Here is a 23,120-nt window from a genome sequence, read left to right on the forward strand (position 1 = left end):
CACGAAAAACTCCGGGTCGATGTTCAGGAGTGTTGCAAGTCTCTCCGCACACGCTCTAGTCAGGTACCTCATTAGAAATAAATATTCCCTTTGATAATTCAATTATATAAATATATATGATTCTGCTCATACTAGGTTTTCTCTATGCAGAAATAATTTTCCTGGAGCAGCTCTGAGGAATCATCTGCTCATCATTACCACGTGTCTCTTTATGCAACAAATTCTTTTTTTTTTTTTTTTTTTTTTTGATGGACTCTGGTATGTAATATTATAAGGAGCTTGTTCTCCAAACATTTCTTTTCGTAATCATTCAGTACTCATTCAATATTCATTATATAATCATCATGTCATTATAATAACTTCATTTAAATAAACAATCTGTTTAACAAGTTAATCACTCAATAAAACATCTAAGTATGCACCATCACATGTTATCAACCTCTAAAATACTTTAATATCATTGAACATATATCTTATAAGAGAAATTTAGATCATGTCACTATATTATATTGTCTTTCAACTCTTACCTTTATGCTTCAATTTACCTCAAGAATAATAATTCATTATCCTTACTTAGTAAAAGAAAATTATATCAAAAGCTTTGGCATGTAACTAAAATTTCTCATAATTCCATATCCACTAATGCCTCAAAATTTAAATCTTATCCACAACCTAGGAGCATCAATTCATCCTCAAAACTTTAAGCATCACTTCAATATAATTTACCTCAATTACAGAAAACCTAACACCTCAAATTCTAAGGATCACCTCAAAGATTTCATGAATTGTACCTTAAAGTCATTACAATCATTTGAAAATATCAAAATCCTTAAACCATGACTTTATATATCAAAATATCTTATAGATTCTAGGGTATCCCTCATTTGCATTTATCTCTGCAATACTTAGGCATTCACTTCATGCCACTACGTAATCCTTATTCATCAATCCATATATTATAACATCAATCATAGTATCATTATTGTCATCAACTAAACCTTAGCCATTACAAAAAAAAACTCATATAAACTCTTATACCATTAATTCAGTTCAAGAATCTTTTCACAACCGACATCCATAAGATCATTCGTTACCAAGTCACTTACACAATTTGTTTCACAACCTAAATCAATAAAACCATTTTATCAACAAGTTAATTTCACAAATCATCTCGCAACCTAAATCTATAAAATCATCATACGATTTTTAAATCATGATCAATAATCTTTTCTAAATCCTCGACACACCTTAAAATATACCCTTATCAATCGATACTCTAGAAAACTGCCGCAAATCCAAATAGGCAGATACTATAGATCACAACCTATCTATAAAATAAAATTCATCTCCGTCATTAACATGATCACAATAATAAAATCCTCCAAATTAATCACACTAAGATGATTTTTTTTTTTTTTTTTTTTAACAAAAAATTAACCATTAGAAAAATGCTCATGCATCATTTATTAGAGACCACACAACAATGCACACTCTACTTGGCCGGAATGTGGCTTCTCATTAACCCCCCAATTTTTTTTTTTTTTTGAAAAGTTTGCCAGAACCTTATAACCTTTGCTCTGATACCAAAATTGTAACATCCCCAGCCCGTTAAGGCTGAGTTTGCCACTTTTCTTCTTTTACAACAAAAATTCTTGCAAAGATCTATAAGGTTTATCAGAGTACTTGATTTTAAAAGATACAATAAATGCATAAGACATTATTCAAGAGATTTTATTACAAGTGAAATTAGAAAACATTAAACTTTAGTTGCGGAATATCATATTATTACAATCACTGATATGAAAAGACTTTGAAAATTAATAATTATTCCCATCCTCATTCCGGCCTCCTATTCCAGCATCATTTCTACCTGAAAACAAGAAATAAAACTGAATGAGCCCAAAGGGGGCCCAGCAAGTAAAATCCATAACCATAAATAGTTTTACTCCTTGTTCTCAGTTTTGAAAATCGTTTTCGCAAATAAATATAATTCTAGCCATAATAATATATGTATGTATGGTTGCATCTCCCGTAACATATACATACTATTACATCTAGTAATAGATCATCGTTGTAAATCATCTTTATAAATCATCATCATAATGCATCATTATAAATAATCTTTATAAATCATCTCTGTAAATCATCATAGCATATCATCGTTGAAAATATAGTATCATTTTCTCATAATAAGGCCCATGTACACTATTACCCCTGTGCACGAGGGTTGCGGGTCCTTGTGACCATGGCACTGAACTGTGGCCACAGCCATGCCCGACCGTCAATTAACTCTTTCTTGGTGCACTCAACGGTCTAGTTGATGGAATACCACCTTCTCGCATAGCCTCCTTCAGTGGTTTCGCCTCCATCCGAGTATCGGTACCGAACTCTCATCTTATCTTATCTTGGGGTCAAAAATACTCTCCTCCATACATGTGCCCTCATTTCATAAACATTTATCTCATCTCTTGTACTTTTCTTTGTACTTCTTTTGATGCATCTTAGGGCAACATGTAGGAGGGTTTATCATCATTTTTTCTTTCTTATAATCATCATCATTTCTCAACTTTCTTTTCTTAAAATGGAAACTTTTTCCAAATATAAACTTGTTGTGCTTAAAAAGCCTTTAAAGAAATATAAACTTTCTAAATAATTCTTTTAGAAATCCTTCATGCATGCAACATAACTTCATAATACGTAAATAAAATAATCATTTACAATTTGATACAAGAATATATAAATAGCATGACATGAAGTAATTTTAGAAGGGGTAGTGAATTTACTTACCTCTAGACTGAAGCTAAAAGTGGTATGAAGGAATCCAGTTGCTCCAATATGACTAACACCATTAGTATAACTTTTGAAACTAATTTCTAAAGTCCGCTATCTCTTGTGTTCTTTCTTTCTTGTAGCGCTTGGTCTCGCCCTTTCTCTCTCTGTTCTGAGTAAACACTCTTAGAAAGAAGAAAGACCGAGTAAAAAGCGGAAGAAGGAAGAATATATACAAGAGATGGGAGAGGAGATGAGTTGTGAAAATTGTGAAGGAGAAGAGCTCTATTTATAAGAGAAAATCAAACACTATTCTACCTTCAATTTACAATTATACCCTCATTTTACTATTTCACCTACCACCTACTATTCCACCTACCACTTACTATTCTACCTACCACTTACTATTTCACCTACCACCTACTATTCCACCTACCACTTACTATTCTACCTACCACTTACTATTTCACCTACCACTTACTATTCCACCTACCACTTACTATTCTACCTACCAATTTCCAATTACTATTCATACAATATCATAAATTTCTCAAGAATTAACATCATTGCCTAATATGAATATAATCATAGCATCAAATTAATATCTCTAAAATAAGACTTTCAAAAGCTGAGGTGCTACATATTTACTATCCTATTATTTCACCAATTACCATTCTCTAATTACCACTCTCATAAATTTCCCAAGAATTAAAATCCTTAGCTACAATGGATATTAAAATAACATCAGAATAATCTATTTAAATAGCTTTGAAAATTCTGGGGCACTACAGTACGTGCGCACGGAGACAGCACGTAAGGAGCAACCGGCAATTCGTTTGAGGCACATAAGTGGTGGGCAGAACAATTGTCGTCGCCAACCAAGACCGTAATTCGTGGAGGTGGAAGGCAAATCTATTGCTGAAACTTGGCAACACACAGAGGATCGATTCAGGGCTATGAGGGATCAAATTGAAGACCTCACTACCCAATTATCCAACTTGTGTGGTCAACATGGGAACGGATCTAAAAACTCGTTTGCGAAGCGCCGAATGCACGGATGTCAGCACCTTGTGCAAGCTCATGCCAATCGGCGGGTAAGTAGATTCGAACTCAAAATTCCGGAATTTGACGAGGATCTAGAACCCGACGAATTTCTGGATTGGGTGTTGGCTGTTGAAGAGGTTTTTGAATTCAACGGGGTGCTTGATGAACAACAAGTCTCTTTGGTGGTACATACATTCCAGGGAAGAGTTGGTGTGTGGTGGCAACAACTAAAGAGAACTAGGAAGCGGGAAGGCAAATTAAAGATCAATAGTTGGGAGAAACTATTGAAATATATGCGCGTCGCTTTCTTGCCCCATAGTTATACCATGAGTCAAAAGTCACAAAATTGGAGACAAGGGTCTATGGCTGTGACAAAAAAAATAAAAAATTCTTACAAAAAAGAGGTATTTAGGGAAACATGGAGTGAAGTGAAGAGTCAACGACAAGCTAATTGGGCCCTTACTTGCCAACCACAAATCCATAAACCAAATCCATATTCTATGGAAGAGGGAGAAGAATCTGTGGATGAATAGTTCAGACATGAAGATGTTGAAGATCCTTCGCAAGGATTCGTGGATTGGGATTCCCCACCAACCTATGATGAAGAGCCCGAAGAAGATGACTCATGGGAAGAGGAAAGACCCACGGAGGAGCACGAAGAAGATGGGTTTTTTCCCATGTTTGGCGGACTCTATTCCGAAGAAGATGACTTATGGGAAGCGGAAAGACCAACAGAGGAGCATGAAGAAGATGACCCATTGGGAGATGAAGAACCCACCGATGATGTTGGCGATTATGAAGAGATTGATGAAGACCTTTCAGGTGAAGTGTCTAATTTTAATGGTGAAGAGGTTGATTATGTTGATTTCCTGGGTGTTGAAGATATTTTAAATTCTCCTAACGATTATGGTGAGTTTTATGTGGATGAGGAAAATTATATGTTTACAAGGGAAACAATGGTTGACCCATTCTTGAGTATCTTCATGGCACGTGAAAGGGAGAAGGAACGAGAGAAGAACAACAAATTTGAAGTATTGCCAAGTGGTGTGTGAGGCTTTCATGACAACCATCAAGGTATTTCGATGATGAGAAGCGTCATGTTTATTTTGGGATGTTGCCTTGTTTTGATCTTGAGGAAGGGCGAGTGGAATGAGTTGACTGGACATCCGAAGGACCGTAGAAAGAACCGGCCGAATTCGAGGGCGAATTCTCTCTAACAAGGGAAGAATGATGCAGATCGCAAGTCCCTTGGAAGTGCGATCGATCGCACATGTACCTGCGATCGGGCGCAATTCCAGACACTTGCGCACAAGGCCCCTGGTTGTACGATCGATCGCACCTGTAGTTGCGATCGAGCACACTCAAGCATATCTGTTCCGCAAAAGGGACATAAGAGACACTTATCTTAATTTTAATCTTCTGTTTTAAACTAGGTTTCTTTGTTAGTTGTTATTTTATCTTATCTTTCAATTGTTCAGATCTGATTAGGTTCTTTATTAGTCTTCTATTTGGTTTAGTCTTCTTTCATAGACTTCTAAACCAACTTTATTTCATTGTTATTTTATAATTAGGACTCTTGGGCTATAAATATTTGCTTATAGCCTTTAGCAATTCGGTTGTTGATTATTATTGATTTTGATTAATGAGAATACTCAGAGTTGAGTTTATTCCTCTTTTCCTTTAAACTTTAGATAGTATCTATTGTTTTTAGAAGAATTCTTAAATCATTGATAGAATCTAGGTCTAGAATTAGTTATCCGCTGCTTTATTGTTGTTTTTCGCTGCAGCCTACTAAGTCACGCTGCATCAGCTTGTCAAAATCCTCTGCCTACTAAAGCAAATTTATTACGAAGAAGAGTTGTCCAAGAAGCATTGTGCCCCATTTGTGGGAGAGATGAAGAAACGGTCAAAGACATTCTATGGAGCTACCCATCCGCTCAGGATGTGTGGAGTTGTGGGCCAAAAAAATCACAAAAGGCCATTGGTGATGGACTCAATTTTTTACATGTTGTGGAGGAGATGGTGGTGAGATATGAATTGGGAAAAATCAAGCTCATGGCGATGATAGCCCAGAAAATATGGCTTTGACGGAATAATGTAGCGCATGGGGGTGTTTTTTCTCACCCAAATCAAGTATTTCATGAGGCTACTATAGCTCTTGAGGAATTTCGAAGGGAAATTGAGAGGAAAAATGAAGCACAGAGCCTTCTCCAACTAGGCACACCTATTCTTTAGAAGCAACCCCGCACACGTATGTATAAAATTAATTGGGATGTGACTGTGGATAAGGGGTTGCAATTAACCAATCTGAACTGATGTCGGTATAAAAATTCTTAACCGATTACCGACCGAGTTCTGATGGTAGATGGTTAATATCAGTTCAGTTGCAGTCAGTAAATGGTTGGTAGGCGGTAAATAATTAATATGTCCACTCCTAAATATAACCCTACTTTCTCCTTCCTTCTTTTTTTTTTTTTTTTTTTTTTTTCTTTTTTCAAGTCTTTTTATTTCCTTTACTGAGTTGGAGAAGCTGGTAGAAGTAGGTAGAGATAAACTAGAAAGGCCCGTGTATCCATTTTTCAACCAAAAAACCGATATTTCCGGGGCGGGTAGGGACGGGGATGTGGGTACGGGTGGGTTATGCCCATTCCTAGACACGGTTGTCGTAAAAGCGTCGTTGAAGAGCCGAAAGGGTGCCGTTTAGTTCGTAATGTAATTATCAGAGCACTTCCACCCACCACCACTCACGTAAAGGGCAGTCCGATTTCACCTTTCATAGTTCCGTCCATTTCCGATCCGATCGAGAGAGAGGGGAGAAAACAAATTCAGGTAATCTCAGACCCTGAATTGTAAATTCCTATCCATTGCACAATCATTATCATTTTTAGAACAGAAATTATTTGCTTAAAAGAGTTTTAGATGATCTTTTGCTTTTGCTTCAATTGCAATCTGTTTTCTTTTTCATCCCAAAATTGACACGTTAATGTTGTGCGGCAATGATGTTCTTTGCAGAATTATTGGGTCTTTTTGCTCCGATTGTGTTGTTGTAGTAAGACATCAATTTATCTGGAAAAAGAGAAACATGGTAAGGATCGAACTTCAGTAGATAAAGTTTAATTTTGACGCTGATTCAGTTAGCTTCATGTGCTTTTTTTTTTTTTTTTGTCAGGTTACTTGAATTATTTTCTTGTTGATTCTTGTTTTTCTGTTTTTGCATGGAATCAACAAATGTGGAACTTTAATTTTCGGAAATGGGAAATTTAAGAGATGGTTGTGATTGCAGGTTTATCACTCTAGTTTTGTGGATGAAGAGGGTATTACTAATGCTTGTGGGTGCCCTCTACTCCCTCTAAAAAGCCATATAAAGGGTCCTGCTCCAGCTTCTGATCAAGGTTTTTACTTGCATTGTCTTTTGCCTATGCTGAACAACTGTTTCAATTGCTTCATTCTCTTATAAGAGAAATGCAAATAAAATTTTAATGCTCATGTCGGCTGGGCCATGAGAGTTGCCATGTATGGAATAGACACATACATGTAATATTGAGGTATCTTTGCATGCAGATAGAACTGATATTGTTGATGAAGCAATCACATTCTTTCGCGCCAATGTTTTCTTCCGAAACTTTGATATTAAGAGCTCGGCGGACAAGCTTCTCATCTATTTGACGTTATACATTAATGTGGCTTTGAAGAGGCTCGGAGGTTGCAGAACTTTGGCTGAAGGAACCAAGGCGATCATCAACTTGGGTCTGGAAAAGGTTCCGGTCCCCGGGGAGTCTGGTTTTCCTTTTCCAGGCCTATTTCCCCTTCCTCAGTCTAAGCAGGAAGCAGGTGAAACTCCTTGTCTTTGTGTTTTGTATAACAATGTATGTCAGAGAGCTTATTTTCATGTTGCTTGCCTCATTTCTCATATTGGTTATTCTTGTATTGGTTGACTTCTATTTCTTTATAGTTTAGGATTGTTGTAATATTTTTGAAGCTCAGTTAAGAAACTTGATTTATGTGTTTTTTTTATCTGGATAATTTATAAGGAAATTCAGATGTAGCTTCATCCCAAAATTGGACGATTTATTACAAATTTTAGTTCAAAACCTCTAGACTTTTGTTTGAATCTATAGAGTAAACATCCTAGTTTGAATTTTTCTAGTTTTTAATCCTCAAGATGGTGAGAGTTGGAGTCTCTTGTCTTATTCCTTGACCTTGTACTCTTCGAAAACCCATCTGGGAGAGAGGGATAAAATATTGTAGACCCCAGCATGCAATCATGGCTTTGAAGTGAAGAGCTACTATAACTCTTTACAGTTTTGGGAAAGTCTTGACTGTTTTCATGGAAGGTGAAAGATCCACCTCGCATTGCTTTCTATACTTGGATGGTAGCTTTGGGTAAAATCCTCACGATTGATAATCTTAAGAGGCTGGGTCTTACTCTTGTTAATTGGTGTTGCTTATGCAAAAAGAATGAGAAGACCATAAACTACCTCCTAATCCATTGTAAGTTTACTAGCGAGATTTGATAATTGGAAACAACTTATTCGGAGTTTCGGCAAGAGTTTCGTGGGTCATGTCTAGCAATATCCTAGAGCTGCTTAATTGTTGGAAAACTCAAGGGCAAGGACACTCCAAAGAGGCCATCTAGAAAGTTTTCCTCACTTTATTAATGTGGAGCACCTAGAGAGAAAGAAATTGGTGCCTATTTGAGGACTACAAGTCTAATCTGCTATGTTTAAAATCCTTCTTTTTGAGATCTCTTTTAGATTGAGCTGTGTCTTATGTTCCTAATTTTTCCTATTCAAATCTTGTCGATTTTGTTAACTTTTTAGATTTTTGACACCATTTGCGCGGCTACATTTCTTGTATACTTTTCATGTACAAGAGCTTTGCCTCTTCTTCTAATAAATTATTATTCATCAAAAAGTATGGTGTTGGATCTACTGGTTTGAACCCATAATTTTATATTGTTTCTTAACTTGTTACTATGATATGAATAGTACATATAGAAAGAATCATAGATTCAATTTTCCCTTTTGTGCTCTTCCAAGTTATTTTTTTCAGGTTATCGAGTATGCAAACTTATTTGCTGTCCTCCTGTTTGAAGAAAGTCCACTTATTCTGCTTTCTATGGCATTTTCATTATTGGTTTATAGTTTGTGGTCGGAAAATAATGCTCAATGTTTTTAATAGTATTATTTTTCCCCTTTTTGACACTACTCAAATATCCTTAGCTTTAAGTTTTCGACATAGACGAGAAGGGAGGTGGTTTTTGGTTGTCTACAAGCTCTTACTGCCCATTTTGCAAGATCTGATGTACAGTCTTTAAAACTACATCTCAATGGAAGTACTAATCTTAAAATATTCCAATGATTTACATCTTGTATGGGCCTTGACACCTTACTGTTTAGAAATGGCATTGTCTATCTAGTGATTGATGTGGTATAAGTGATGCTGTAGATTCCTTCATCACTTAAGGTGTTTTCACAACAGTGGACCATTACTAAATATTAAGACCAACCATTTCTTGTTGGTTATCAAATATCCTAAGGGAATGTGAAGTCTCTCCGTATTTTATTTTTCATTGTGGAAACGGAAATTTTTTCAGTATGTGGATGCTTTTTCCTATCTGGATTTAATTGACTGGTTTTCCTTTGCTCAGGCTGCTGCAGTGGCCCAAAATTTTGGCTCTGTTGCCTACATTTGTTTTTTGGATTTAATAGTTTACTTTAACAGAATTTAACAGTGAGTTACTTGTGTGATTTTTAGTTATTAAGGTGAATGAATGTACGGCCTTTTATTTTTAACTATGACATGTGTCATGAGATTTTTCGCATCCTTCGAAGGTTATGGAGTTGGAGGCTTTGCACATTTTCTTCAATAGTTGAGACCGGTATATCTCAACTTGGAACTCTTGAGTATCATTTCTGTGCCAAATTATTGATCCTTGTTATTCCAAAGTGGTTTGTAAATACATCACTTCACTGAATTGCTCCTGCATAGAGAAACTTATCAAGAAAATTTCAAACCCATTTGTCATTTTGATTGATAAACTTATGTTAAATTAATGTAGTTTTATTATTAAGATGACAGCTGAATGTTGAGACTAGAGAATCATTTTGATATTTGGAATGTTGATATATGATCGGATGAGAAATTTTGGTTTTGCTCTTCTGCATAAACACCCCTGCTTCCATGTGAGATTGAGTCCTTCAGCATTAAATATTCTTCACAATTTTAATTTTCTGATTGTTGAATGCAGATCTGCTGAGGAATTATTTGAAGCAGATAAGGGAGGAAACAAGTGGGAGATTATTGAGTGTTGCATATAGACCCAATGGCACTCCAAATAAATGGTGGTTGGCTTTTGCCAAAAGGAAATTCATGAATATCATTGTACCATGAACATTGTACGAAATCAGGTAGCATGCTTGCTTCTTGTGAGTTGAGTATAAATTGAGTGTGGGCTTAGCTACTCCCTGGTTGCCTTCTTTTTCTTTGAAGAATCTTGAACCAAGTAATTGAACTGGTGGATAATGCACCCTTGTGCAATATTACAGTTGTATAAAGGACCAACTTCTTTATTCTTTTTTTTTCCCTGATGAATGTTCATCTTCTTGTTCTCATTCTGTCTCATCTTTTTTTTTCCTATGTATTTTCTGTTCTTTTCTACCTCAAAGGCTACTCTTTGTCTTTGGTATAATTGCTTTGAGCTTATTGAGTTGATTGTCTCTCTGTTCCTACTGAGTGATATTTGTGGAAATTATCTGGCACAAGTGGGGTTTTCAAAGATTCGTTATGCTTTGAGCTTATTGAGTTGATTGTCTGTGTGTTCCTACTGAGTGATATTTGTGGAAATTATTTCTGGCACAAGTGGGGTTTTCATAGATTCTTTATCAGCTCCAGTATTTGCTTTATTTTGTACTTTCCATAGAGACAAAACACTAATGTTGTCCTGCCTTAATGCTTACCACCACCTTTGGTTGATAGGCACAATATTGCAAATGAAATATAACTAGGGTTCGGGGAAACAGTTCTTATGGCTCTAGGTGGTGCCAGTTTGGATTTGATGTTTATTTCATGATACCCCCTTTTCATTCCCATAAAATGGATCTATATATAAGAAATGCTATACGCTACACTTTTATCATATTATGATGATGTGGCAGAGGTTACTAGACATTGGATCAACCATTATTAAAAACAAAAATGAGTAATGCTATACATCACTCCCTCATCTGCCCATCCCTCTGAAGCTTATGTGACGTGGTTCTCACTCGTATTTGGTGCATGAAGAGTGATTTTTTGGTTGGGAAGCCACGTCAAAAAGGCTTTGAGGAGATAAGAGGTGATGAATATAATTACTCAAAAAGAATATATATGGACAAAACTACTAGACTTTGTCACATTAGCATAGTAGAATAACTGTATATTTAATAGCATTACTCAATATTTATTAAATCTCAAGATCTTAGTTATTATGACTTTTAAAATAAATTGTTAACTCACAAATAAAAGAACGTACTAGAATCAGCAAAACATTCTCTGCAAACCTCTATCTTATTTGAATTTGCGAATAGAGGCTAGAAAATGGTTTTTCTCGCTTTACCCTCTTACGTTGTACAATGATGATGGAAGTTTTGTAAATTTATAGGGTAGAGAGAGTATTGATGGAAGTTTTGTAAATTTATAGGGTAGAGAGAGTATTGATTTCCTTATTCAGTTTACAACTTTACTTCGCTTGTACACCCTTACTGCATCTTTTAAAAACTAGCCCTTATCCTTCGTTGACTCGTTAGGATGAGTTTGGGACAATTCTTTTAGTGTGACATTTTATGTGGGTCGGCGTTTCTTGAATCCCAAAAAAAATAAAAATAGCCCTCATCAAAACACCAAGGTGACAAATTTATCCTAATAATTGTTGAAAATTGGTTATATAAATGACACTGCCCATCAAACGAATCGAAACCGCTAAAAGATGTTGTATTAAAAGGCAAAGTTTTGTAAACGGAACAAAACCCGAAAGGGTTTGTCGTATGACCATTAGTAGTTGGTTGAGAAAACCAAACAGGACCATCAGTGGTCAAAAGAAATAGGAAAAAATATGTCAAAAGCCAAAAAGACCAACACATCAAACTAGCCAGTAAAATAAAAACAAAGTATAGAAAATTAAAAAGACAGTAAAAAAAATCGCAGAATAGTAGACCCAACGGATGGTATGGTAGAGGAAGGCGGTGGGAACACGGTGAAGGACTGTCGCGTGTAAACTACTCGCTAGAGCGTGAAAACCATGCGCTAGCAATGGGAGTAGGGAGGTAGAGCATTACCACATGAGACCGGAGATAGCAGTGGGAGGCGATGGGGGTTGTCAAATGCAACATGCTCAACGGACAGCGACACGGATGACGGCAGATCGAAACAAAGTAGCCCGAGATCGTAGTGGAGTGGAGTGTTTGAGGGTGGAGCTTCCTGAAGTTCATTGATCTGATTTTGAAAAGAAAAAGAAAAAGAAAAAAAGAAAAAAAAAAAAAGGAAAAAAAAAAAAGGAAAAAAAAAAAAAAAAAAAACCACAATCCAAAAACTTCAAGAAGAGTGCGAAACCAAGGCTAAGGAAATTGTAGAGGAACTTTACGACCCGAGTCAAATGAATACTTGTTATTTTTCTTACATTGAATGACTAGTTTATGTGTACCAAACATGCATATTTACAACTCTAATAAAATACATTTTGATCTACTATGAATTATATGTTGTAAAGACAGGTGTTGCATAAACAATATAATGAACATAACAAGATTTGTAAAGAGCGCAAATAAAAGACGAATAATACTAATCGTATTGTATTTTATACTAATTGCAAGTTGAAAATCACTATTTTTTTTTAATCTCACAAACCAATCCCGAGTCGATTGTGGATACAAGTCAATGCACTAAGTAATAAGACCTTTCCCTTGCCAAACAATTAGCAAAAGAACAGAAGGCATCAAAACCGACCACACAGATCAAGGTGGGCTCGTGGGGCCATGTAGTAGACAATCCACACACCTAGGGGTGAAATAGCGGTTGCGGTTAGCGGTTAGTGGCTAAAACCGCTAACCGCAACCGCCTAGGCGGTTAGTAAATTTTACTAACCGCCTCCGCTAACCGGGTAGCGGTTAACCGCCTAGGCGGTTAACCGCCCGGTTAGCGGTTAACCGCTTTGGAATAACCGCTTTTTTTCTAACCGCTTTTTTTGGGCTTTTTTCTTTGGACCGATTTTGGGCCGGGTTTGGACCGGGTTTGGGCTGGTTTTGGGCTCACTTTAAACATTTTTTTTCTCATTTTAAACATTTTTTTTTCCCTTTCCATGGCCATTTTAGCATTAAAAATTGCTATATACCAAAATCTTGTTGGCCACCTTCTACAAATCTACACATCATATAATATACAAATAAAATTACAACAAAATCATCACTTCACTTGTAGTCTTATACATAAACTCACAAGCAAGTTCATAAACTCACACATAGAAATAAAATAAAACACAAACAAATTCATAAACTCACAAGCAACCAAAAAAATCAACATATATGGTTAAACTTGAAGCTTGAGGCTCATTTCAATCAACCAAAAAAAGTTCATAAACTCACAACTTATTGTTATTATATATATATAATATATAAATATATATTATATTTAAAAAAAAGCGGTTAGCGGGTAGCGGTTAGCGGTTAGCGGATTTCCAAAACCTACTAACCGCTAACCGCAACCGCCTAGGCGGTTAGCGGTTTTTACTAACCGCTTTCAAAGCGGTTAGGCGGTTAGGCGGTTAGCGGTTAACGGTTATAACGGTTAGCGGTTAGCGGTTGCGGTTAGGCGGTTTTAAATTTCACCCCTACACACACCCCCCCTGCCCACAGAAATGGAAATTTTTTTAATCCTTTTAAATTAATCTAATTTTATCTATTTTTGGCCTTTCAATAATATATATATTCCGACAAACTTAAAAAGAAAAGGGCTCCATGCTACTGCTCAACATTTAAGAGTGAGCAAATTAATTAAAATAAACATTTTAAATTAAAAAAGAAAATAAAAAAAATGTTATTATTAAATTTCTTTTAATTATTGGTATTTGCTCAATAAATTAGAAACAAAAAAAAATCTTGGAGATCCGAAATGGGAATAGTAGAGAACCCCCAAGATTAAGAAAACACCCACCAGATCGCAATCCTCATCACACTCTATGGTCTCTCACTTCTGCTTCTCTCATCTCAGCCGTTGATTCCACCGATCGATGAACCTTATGTTCTTCAAATCTAGGGCTTCCACCTTTAATCCCCACCCGATCCCCATCATCGCCGTCACCTGCAATGTCTTCAAAGATCAACCACCCAATCAACGGCCAGATTTTCCCCCAGCCCTGTCCCCACCTCGCCGAGTTCCGCTCCAGGAACGGCGCCAAGGCTTTCCGGGCTCTACAGGACTGCCTCCGGGTCAAGCCGCCCAGTGGACGCGCCGCGATCCGGCGGGACCCGGACGAGGTCCCGCGCTGCGCCGAGTGCGGCGACTCTGCCGGCCGCACGCGCCTCTACGCGTGCGTGAGGTGCGCTGGCGTCCACTGCCACGCGCCTCCCGGACCCTCCCATACGGCGGTCCACGCGGATTCGATGGCGCCAGGGCACGAGATCGCCGTTGACGTGGACCGCGCCGAGCTCTTCTGCTGCGCGTGCCGCGATCAGGTCTACGATCGAGACTTCGACGCGGCGGTCGTGCTAGCCCAGACAGCCGCGTCGACGCTCCACGCGCCTTCCTCCATCGCCCGATCACCTCACCCGGAGAATCTCAGAAAGCGGCGCAGAGTTGATTACCGGCCCTGGATGCCAGATCCGAGGGAGCGAGTCTTGATGGGAAGCTGTTCCAGTCCGCTAAACGCCGCCGTTTCCGTCTCTCGTTCGAATGATTTGCCCTGGGGATTGCGCGGGTTGAACAATTTGGGAAACACATGTTTCATGAATTCGGTGTTGCAGGCATTGCTTCACACGCCGCCGCTGAGGAACTATTTCCTGAGCGATCGCCACAACCGCTATTTCTGCCAGAAGAAGAGCGGTGCGAGCAACGATGCTACTAGGAGGAATGGGGCCAACAATGCTGACGCGCGGATATGCTTGGCTTGCGATATGGACGCCATGTTTTCGGCCGTCTTTTCTGGGGATCGGATTCCATATAGCCCCGCTAAGTTTTTGTACAGGTTCGTGTTTGTTTGCATAGTGGGTGATAGAAATGTGCTTCTTGCTACTTGCTTCTTTTTTTTTTTTTTTTTTTTAATCTGGGTATGCGATTTCTTTAGTTTACTTTGTTGGTAGAATGGGTTGATGGGGCACGGTTTGTAGCATTTCTCTGTTTATTTGACCCAGTGGATAAAAATGTTTTTACCTTGGGCTTGATCTTTTACTGATTTGCGGTTTTTGTGACACCCGTTCATTATGTTTACTTAAAAAAAAAAAAGTATTTTCCTTGTTGATGGTGATAATATCACTGTGGTTGTATCCCAGTTGGTGGCAACATGCGGCAAATCTGGCAAGTTATGAGCAGCAAGATGCTCATGAGTTTTTCATTTCTATGCTTGATGGGATCCATGAAAAGGTTGAGAAGGATAGACGCAAACCGCAGAGTCAAGGTGCGTTTTGTCCTGTTCCAGTTTCTTTCTTTCACTTTTTTTTGTCTCGTTTATTTGCATATTACATAAAGTTGGGAGCGGTGTTACATATCACAAAAGGACCTAGCAAGCGTTTATTGACTTTTTTATGCAACATGTGGAATATCATGGCATGCAGGTTCCTTTTTGTTTTGATTTATGCAAAATTTTCTTTATCAGGTTTTTGCAGTGAGAATCTTAACGTGATTTGGTTGGTTAATTGGTGTATATAGCTTAGTCAATGAATTGTATGATAATCTGAATAGGAGCTGTACAACATGGTTCCATTATTTCCTGCTATGCTAAAGCAACACTGATAGGAAATTCAGTTGTATATCAATTTCTCTACCTTTTATTCATAGACATGTTGATTCAGCTAAATAACAATTTAGGCGTTGGGGTCTTTCTCAGCTGTGTATGTAGTAGTTTCTATTTAGCAGCTTTGTTACTTAAAAGGCTTTGAATTCTGTAGAACTTGATCATTTACTTCGAGTTTTGAAGTTTCATTACTTAACTTGTAAGATCAGAATAGTCGTTTTAATCCTGTCATTGATATAGGATGGTATGTTTGCTGAGTTTGTATTAGAGCCTTGTTGGAGGATCTCGTTTTGCTATTGGACTGCCTCTTCTAATGTGTTATTCCTGAAAATTAGCATTTTCCTGTAGCTTGTGAAGATACATGAAATATATCCAATAGTTAGTTAATCTGAAAAAATCTAGATGCCACATTAGTCATCTTAGTATATCATCAATGTTATTATCAGTTTTTCTGTAGCTAAGTGGTCAGAACCTTTGGATAGCTTGATATCACATACTGTAACAATTCCAATTAACGCATTGTACAAGCCAATGGATTTCTAAAACACGAATGAAACTTTCTGCGAGCTTATACTGCAGGGTGACCAACTTAAAGTTCTCTTTATTAGCAGCTCGTGTCCCTCTCTTGTATATTTATAGTTTTTCTTTTTAATCAAGATGATACTATTACTTATCAAAATCAAGATGATACTGTTAAAGATAAGAAGTGACCTTAACATTTAACTGCAGGATCTGGGTTTAGGTATCCTGTTTGTTGCCCTAGGAGTTGAAAAGTGCTCACAGATTTAGGGCTAATTGTCAACCTCAACCTGCTGGCTTGAAGGTGTTGTCTGCTTCATCTAGTAAGTCAAACTTTTCCTAGCCAACTCGGTTTGGTCATTAGGGTTTTCTCGTCTTCAATAATTCTCATGTTAACTCCACCTGTTGGCATGTTTAGGGTCTTACTACAGCTCGATCTTGGTCTCAAAGAAAGGAGGGAGGGTTGCATTAGGTTCAAAGGCAGCATAAAACATTTTGTCAGTCTTTCAGGAATTTTTGGATTTGCAGTTTCTCCTTGATCAAACTTTCTTCTGCACCATCTGGTTGAGATATTGAATATCCAATGAACTTCATGAAGTTTCTGATAATTGGTGGTATGCTATGTCCCAGCTTTTACTATCTGATTCTCATCTATTACTTTAACAAATAAAAATAAAAATAAAAAAACTATCTGATTCTCATATCTTGAGAATCTAACCCTATGACTGCACCAGTAACTGTGCTGCACCTGTACCCCATCCTAGTTATCAATGAATAAAATTAGTTCATGTGCTTTTGGAATTTCTGTTCCAGTCACTCGGTTTGGAAGGTCAAAAGGGTTTTTAAAGTAAGGGGATACTAGGCTATCCGAGAATAGCAGTAATGCCTGTGTTAATTGGCAGCAGTATTTTCTTATATAAAATTGTTGGTTAGCAGCTCAGGAAAAGAAGAAAAATTTGTCGGTTAGCAAATTAGTTGACCGATTTTCTGACTAAAGAAGATTTAAGACTGGTGTCTCACGGTTAAAATTATGGCAATGCTGGTAAGACAGATTGCAGCGCATTCTTTACCAGTACAGAAAGATTTCCAACATGAATCAGATCAATTCATCCAAGATGGAAGTAGTGTTATGACCCATGTGTAGATCATTGTAACATGATCGGCCTCTGTTATTTGTCAGATATATTTTGCCTATCCTTGTATCATAATATCTGGGTTATTTGTTACTGTTTTTCCAACTATCTTTCATTATTTGATATATGTAGAATATCTTTATAACCCATTTCTACCACCATTTCTTTTGTAGTGCAGGCAATGGGGACTGTTGTATTGCCCATAGAGTATTTTCTGGTATCTTGCGATCTGATGTGATGTGTATGGCTTGTGGCTTCACATCTACTACTTATGACCCATGTGTAGACATATCACTGGACTTGGAACCAAACCAAGGGGGATCTGCAAAGGTGGCGTCCACAAAGTCCAATTATTCTTTCAATGGCGAGGCAGATTTCATGAATTCTAGTCAAAGCTCTGGAATATCTACCCTAATGGGATGCTTGGATCGCTTTACAAGACCTGAGAGACTTGGCTCTGACCAGAAATTTTTTTGCCAGCAGTGTCAGGTGAGGCAGGAATCTCTCAAACAAATGTCCATCAGAAAGCTTCCACTTGTTTCTTGCTTCCACATCAAAAGATTTGAGCATTCCTCAGTACGGAAAATGTCGAGGAAGGTTGACCGTTATTTGCAATTCCCATTTTCCTTAGACATGGCTCCCTATCTATCCTCTTCTATCTTGAGGAGTCGATTTGGGAATAGAATTTTCCCTTTTGATGGGGACGAGCCAGATACTTCAAATGAATTGTCATCAGAGTTTGAGTTGTTTGCCGTCGTCACTCACACGGGTAAATTAGATGCTGGCCATTATGTGACTTACTTGCGGTTAAGCAACAATTGGTACAAGTGTGATGATGCCTGGATCACTGAAGTCAATGAGAGCACTGTGAGGGCTGCGCAAGGATACATGATGTTTTATGTACAGAAGGTGCTATACTACAAAGCAAGTGAAAAACAGGTTGCTGCATGATATGCTGAAGGAAGAATTGGTAAATTACGTTAATTGCACAACACAGAAAAAATTGAAGAATCATTTGAAGTCATGGTTAATACTTTTGATTGTACACCAAAGAATGCCATGGCTAGTTTTGTATGCCATGATAACAGAAGTCATTGAGTTGCTTTTGTCATCGGTAAAATTACAAAAGCAGCTCTCTTTGCCCTCTTGAGGACATTTTTGAGCAATGGTGGCTTTAAAATTCTCAGTTGGAGCATTAAGCCTGAATTTTTGAGGCTGTGTGGCAGTTGGGAAAAATTAATTTATAGAGGCATTGATTTCTTCAAATGGTTTCTGATATAAAATTCTTATCCTTTCTCATGGATTTCTGCAGAAGTTGCAATACTTTGAAGCCTGAAGGTGTAGTTTACCAGTGTACTAATCTTCTTACATGGAAATATCAATGTCAAAAGAAAAAAAAAAAAAAAAAATTGAATTTAGAGGTCTCTTTTATTCCTCTAGTTAGATGAGTGGTGTACATTTCAAAATCTGTTAAAACTCAAAATCCTCTGCAATGACATGTGTGAATATGCTTGTTATGATATCATTACCAGATACTTGTAGTGTGCCTACCTAACAAAATTCTTGTTTGTCCAACTGTGATGTAAATTTGAGTTATTGAGATAAAAGAATATACAAAGACATGGAAAACGTGGCCATAAACAGAGAACTAGGGCTTCATGCATGCAGATGTTGAACAGGTACAAATGATGAGGTTTGATTATTCCGACGAATTTGTGGGTGTGGTACAACACATCATTCTCTCAACCATCTTTTAACTATATATTTTTTTTGTAAATCTAATGGATCTACCATTGGATTTATGGACTCGTGTGGGTTTTACAAAAGTTTAATGGTAGATTCATCAATTCACTATACGGAAATGGTGGAGAGAATGTCACACCGACCATTGAAGATTTGGTTACCTTTTGTATTTTGATGATGTCGAGAAATGTCAGGCCTCATTGTCCTAACCATCTTATAATAATATATATATATATATTTTTTAAATGGATTTGAATCCACCATTGGATTTGTAGGTTTATATGTGGGTCCTACATATTCAATGGTAGATTTTTTTTTAAAAAAGCATGGAGATGGTTTTGGGAGATACTTAGGAGAATGATGCTTAGCATTTCTCTTTGATGCCCCTATAACTTTTATTCTTAAATTATAATATTTTAATATTTGACCTGATAACTGGTCTTTAGCCGAGAAACTTGATGATGATGTTTTAGTTTTTGCTCTATTATATGACGTGGTGTATAAATGACTATCTTGTAATTCAAGTAACTTAATCTTCCGCTTGAGGGTGCCAGTATTCCTAGGGGCATATTTACTTGGTAAATAAGTCTGGTGAGGCACACCAAATTAATTAAAATCGGGGAGAATATAGATTAGTTTTTTTTCCTTTCTTTTGAGAAAAAAAAAAAAAAAAAATTGTATTTCATTTATAATCATAATGAACAACAATAAACACCCCAATTGTCACGGCCTCGATCACATAGTCAAGTTAGGGAGGGGGGAAGGGATGAACCATCTTTTAAGTGAATTCAAGAATTGAAATCCAGACTTGGGTACTGTGAACCAATCTGAAACGTTGGCAATTGCAAATCCCAGGAATACCTGCAAACAAGCACATCCCCAGTTGAACCATAAATTCTATTTCATCAATACCTCAACAAGTAGTATTTTAATTTAGAGTGTTGCTAGAATACTACAGTTCTTACTATATGTTCCATATAAACTGATGTGATAGTTCACATGACACTTACTATGTTAGCCACGTGGCAGATTATATGGTACTTATCACGTTTTTATAAACTGATCTAACAATCAACATAGCAATTATCACGTTAGCTACTAAAATGTAGATTACCATGTGATACTACTTTCTATAAAATGTGAATTGATACGTGAGTTTAATTAAAAAAGAATATATCTTTTTCTTTTTAAACATTTGAGGCATTTCCTTTTTTTTTTTTTTTTTTTAGAATTCCATAGGATTGGTTTGTTTGGGCTGACCTAATAATAAGTTTCAAAAAGTCTCACCTGAACTGAGCCAAGAATATAAATTGTTGAATAGTGGCGGCCATGGATGACCATGTCCTCCAACATGGCAAGTGGTACGGTAAGTGAGGCACCCAGTGCAGCCACCAATGGTGTGGTCCAAACAACACCTAATGCCCTGTTGGTATGTAAAATATTTGGATTAAAAAAGATAAGCATTAGGATCCATAACTGTTACGATACTGGATGTCTTAAATGACTTAAATACAATATGAGTATTGAACACTGATAGATGAGTGGAGTTGCTGAAAGAGAAACAGTTACTATCAAATTGGTGTCGATAAAGTGGATGTCAACTTTAAAGCGTGGTGGTATGTTACGATCCTAGGTGTCCCACATGACTTAAGTATAATCTTAAATATATGTATATAAGCTCTTGAGCACCCACTCCTTGCAAGCCCGTTTTCGATAGTAAGTTCTATTCAAAGTTTGTATCAATAAAAAATGAAAGAAACCGACATACCAGAAATAATCGGAGAGGAAACTTCCAGCAAAGCAATTGGCAAAAACAACTCCAACCGTTTGAGCAGAGTCAGGAATTATGAATTTGGGTTCAATTCCTAATGCAGTCAGTGGCCACACTGAAAAGGAGACATCAAAACCTTATAATCAATGAAGCTAAAGCCAGTGGTTGAAACATGGTAGTCAGAAGATTGGTCTTACCTAGCCACCATAGGGAAACAAGGCTGAATAATCCAATATATCCAAATAACTTCTGCATATCCACCTTTTCTCCATCTTCCCCAGCAAACTTTTTAAGGAGCACTGCAGGATTTATTTTGTTATAGTAAGAAGTATAAATTTTCCAAGTACAAACAGATGGACCCGGATTCCAAGCAATTGCCGCCCATGCAACTTATTCGGACAGGGGAGTTCCATCCGAAGGCTGTTCGCAATTGAAGTCGGGATAGGCTTCAATTGAGGCGGGATTTTGCAGCCAATCCGGATCCTAAAGAGATTCTGGCTTCATATTTTCCCAGAAAAGAAAAAGTTTACATGTATACAAGATGTCTCACCTGTGAATAGTCCATCAGTCATAGCTGAGAGCAAAGCAAAAAGATATCCTAGAAAAGAATGGTTTGTGATTCTGAGCACCAGACACATAGACATCGAGAAAAAAACAGAAAAAAAGCCCATCATTAGTTGCTATTGTAAGTACACTTGTGAGTGTCGAGTCCTACATTGAGAAAATATAAAAGAAAAGAGTATGTAATATACTTAAGTAGACCTTAACCCATTTGCTTAAACTTTTGGACTAGAGTTGTATGTATATTAATGTATTCTTGGTAAAAATTCCACAACCGCTTTATCTCCCAACATTTGCTAAAAAATAAAAAATAAAAACCAAAAGGAGGACAAGAAACGTACGAGGATGTGGCTGTCTCGGATTCATCCGTTGCCCAAGTCTTCCCATATGCTGTCATGGCAACACCAGCCATGCTGACGAAAACAGAGACCAAATTTATTACATTTATAGAGTCTTCTCCAAGCAATGCACCAATTAGAAGAGTGAAAAGCCCTGAAGTTGAGAATACTATTGTTGTACTCGCAACACTTGTTCTTTCAAGGGCAGCATTCATAAAATACTGCAAAAAGAAAAAAAGGAAAAAACAAGAAAAAAAACACATCAAATTTCACAAATACTTGTGTTTCAAATAATAAAAAAAACTAGCATTTAGGACTCCCAAGTGGTCTTTTTGACGTAACAGTGAAAATCATCGCTGGATGTTGGTGATTTTCACTGTCACGTCAAAAAGGAGGGAATGGCATTTGGGAATGAACGCTAGCTTGAGAGCATGAGCATCACTCTTCTTTGAGAAAATATTAGAGGAAACAAAAATGTGACCTCTGATGCAAACCAGATAGGACCAATGAAGAAGCCTAATGTTGCAATTTCCTTGGTGACAAGCTTTCTATGTATCAGCATGTCTACATCATCATCTTTGCTATGATCAAAAACAGTCGGCTTTCCATCCTTTTGAGAATGTACGTGTTTGACACATTTTTCATCAGCCAAAGGTTGTTGTTCTTCGATGTCAAACTTCCCATGTGTGCAAATGTTATGTATAGGAGAATCAAGCACTTGGGAGGACTCATACAGGCAACTTTTATCACTATTATAAGAGCAACTTCTGAGGAATTTCAGTAACCAATCCCTTATGAATGCTATTGGAAGATAAGCTGCCAACAGAGAGGTTCCAAGATATGTTACTGCAAATGGGTGCTTGTATTCTGTAAAAATACCCTGTTGAAAAAATTTAAGTCAGGTAAAAGTACTACAAAAGCCCCAGTAGTACTAATGTTGAATGATATATGAAGAAATTCAAACAGTAATTCCAGAAAGAGAGAGAGAGAGAGAGAGAGAGAGAGAGAGAGATCTTATTCTCACCTGGGTGATTTCTGCAGAGGTGACCCACATAATGACAACAGAGAAGATTAGGAGCAACCCTGCTCTATATCTCCAACCCATAGCTAGTGAGAGAAGAAAGAAAATGATAGGTTTAAATGATGTCGAATTTACAAGTAATGATCAAGATTCAGGAATGTGATGATAGCCCCTTGAGGCATATGAATGTTGGCAAGGATAATATATATATAGATAGATAGCAGCCTAATTTGCTCTAGTG

The 23,120-nt window shown here is 37.2% G+C and overlaps 4 protein-coding genes across 4 annotated transcripts in view; 3 read left to right on the forward strand and 1 right to left on the reverse strand.

Moving 5' to 3' along the window:
* Positions 1-5,297, forward strand: part of LOC132165130 (uncharacterized vacuolar membrane protein YML018C-like) — an 8,092-nt gene extending 2,795 nt beyond the window's left edge. Inside the window, exon 8 of the mRNA XM_059575626.1 lies at positions 5,292-5,297. Within this exon, the coding sequence (XP_059431609.1) occupies positions 5,292-5,297 (6 nt within the window). The remainder of the gene's footprint in view (positions 1-5,291) is intronic.
* A 1,546-nt stretch (positions 5,298-6,843) lies between these two features.
* LOC132165758 (actin-related protein 2/3 complex subunit 3) lies at positions 6,844-10,386 on the forward strand (the record flags this gene model as incomplete). Its single annotated transcript, XM_059576436.1, is given in 4 exon segments — positions 6,844-6,898; positions 7,097-7,205; positions 7,375-7,644; positions 10,064-10,386. Coding segments are annotated over 4 exon segments (525 nt in total). The 3' UTR covers positions 10,207-10,386.
* A 3,538-nt stretch (positions 10,387-13,924) lies between these two features.
* Positions 13,925-18,744, forward strand: LOC132166008 (ubiquitin C-terminal hydrolase 22-like). The gene is made up of 3 exons (XM_059576745.1): positions 13,925-15,028; positions 15,333-15,457; positions 17,624-18,744. The coding sequence occupies exons 1-3, from the start codon at positions 14,151-14,153 to the stop codon at positions 18,394-18,396; spliced, it is 1,776 nt and encodes a 591-aa protein (XP_059432728.1). The 5' UTR covers positions 13,925-14,150; the 3' UTR covers positions 18,397-18,744.
* A 1,179-nt stretch (positions 18,745-19,923) lies between these two features.
* LOC132165131 (uncharacterized transporter C405.03c-like) lies at positions 19,924-22,963 on the reverse strand. Its single transcript, XM_059575627.1, has 8 exons — positions 22,883-22,963; positions 22,340-22,738; positions 21,862-22,079; positions 21,510-21,580; positions 21,157-21,258; positions 20,957-21,074; positions 20,476-20,611; positions 19,924-20,049 (listed from the first exon to the last, which is right to left on the reverse strand). Exons 1-8 carry the CDS (start codon positions 22,961-22,963, stop codon positions 19,924-19,926), a joined length of 1,251 nt encoding a protein of 416 aa, XP_059431610.1.
* Positions 22,964-23,120: the final 157 nt, after the last annotated feature.

The sequence above is a fragment of the Corylus avellana genome, chromosome ca11, assembly GCF_901000735.1.
Source record: "Corylus avellana chromosome ca11, CavTom2PMs-1.0".
Classification (NCBI taxonomy): domain Eukaryota; kingdom Viridiplantae; phylum Streptophyta; class Magnoliopsida; order Fagales; family Betulaceae; genus Corylus; species Corylus avellana.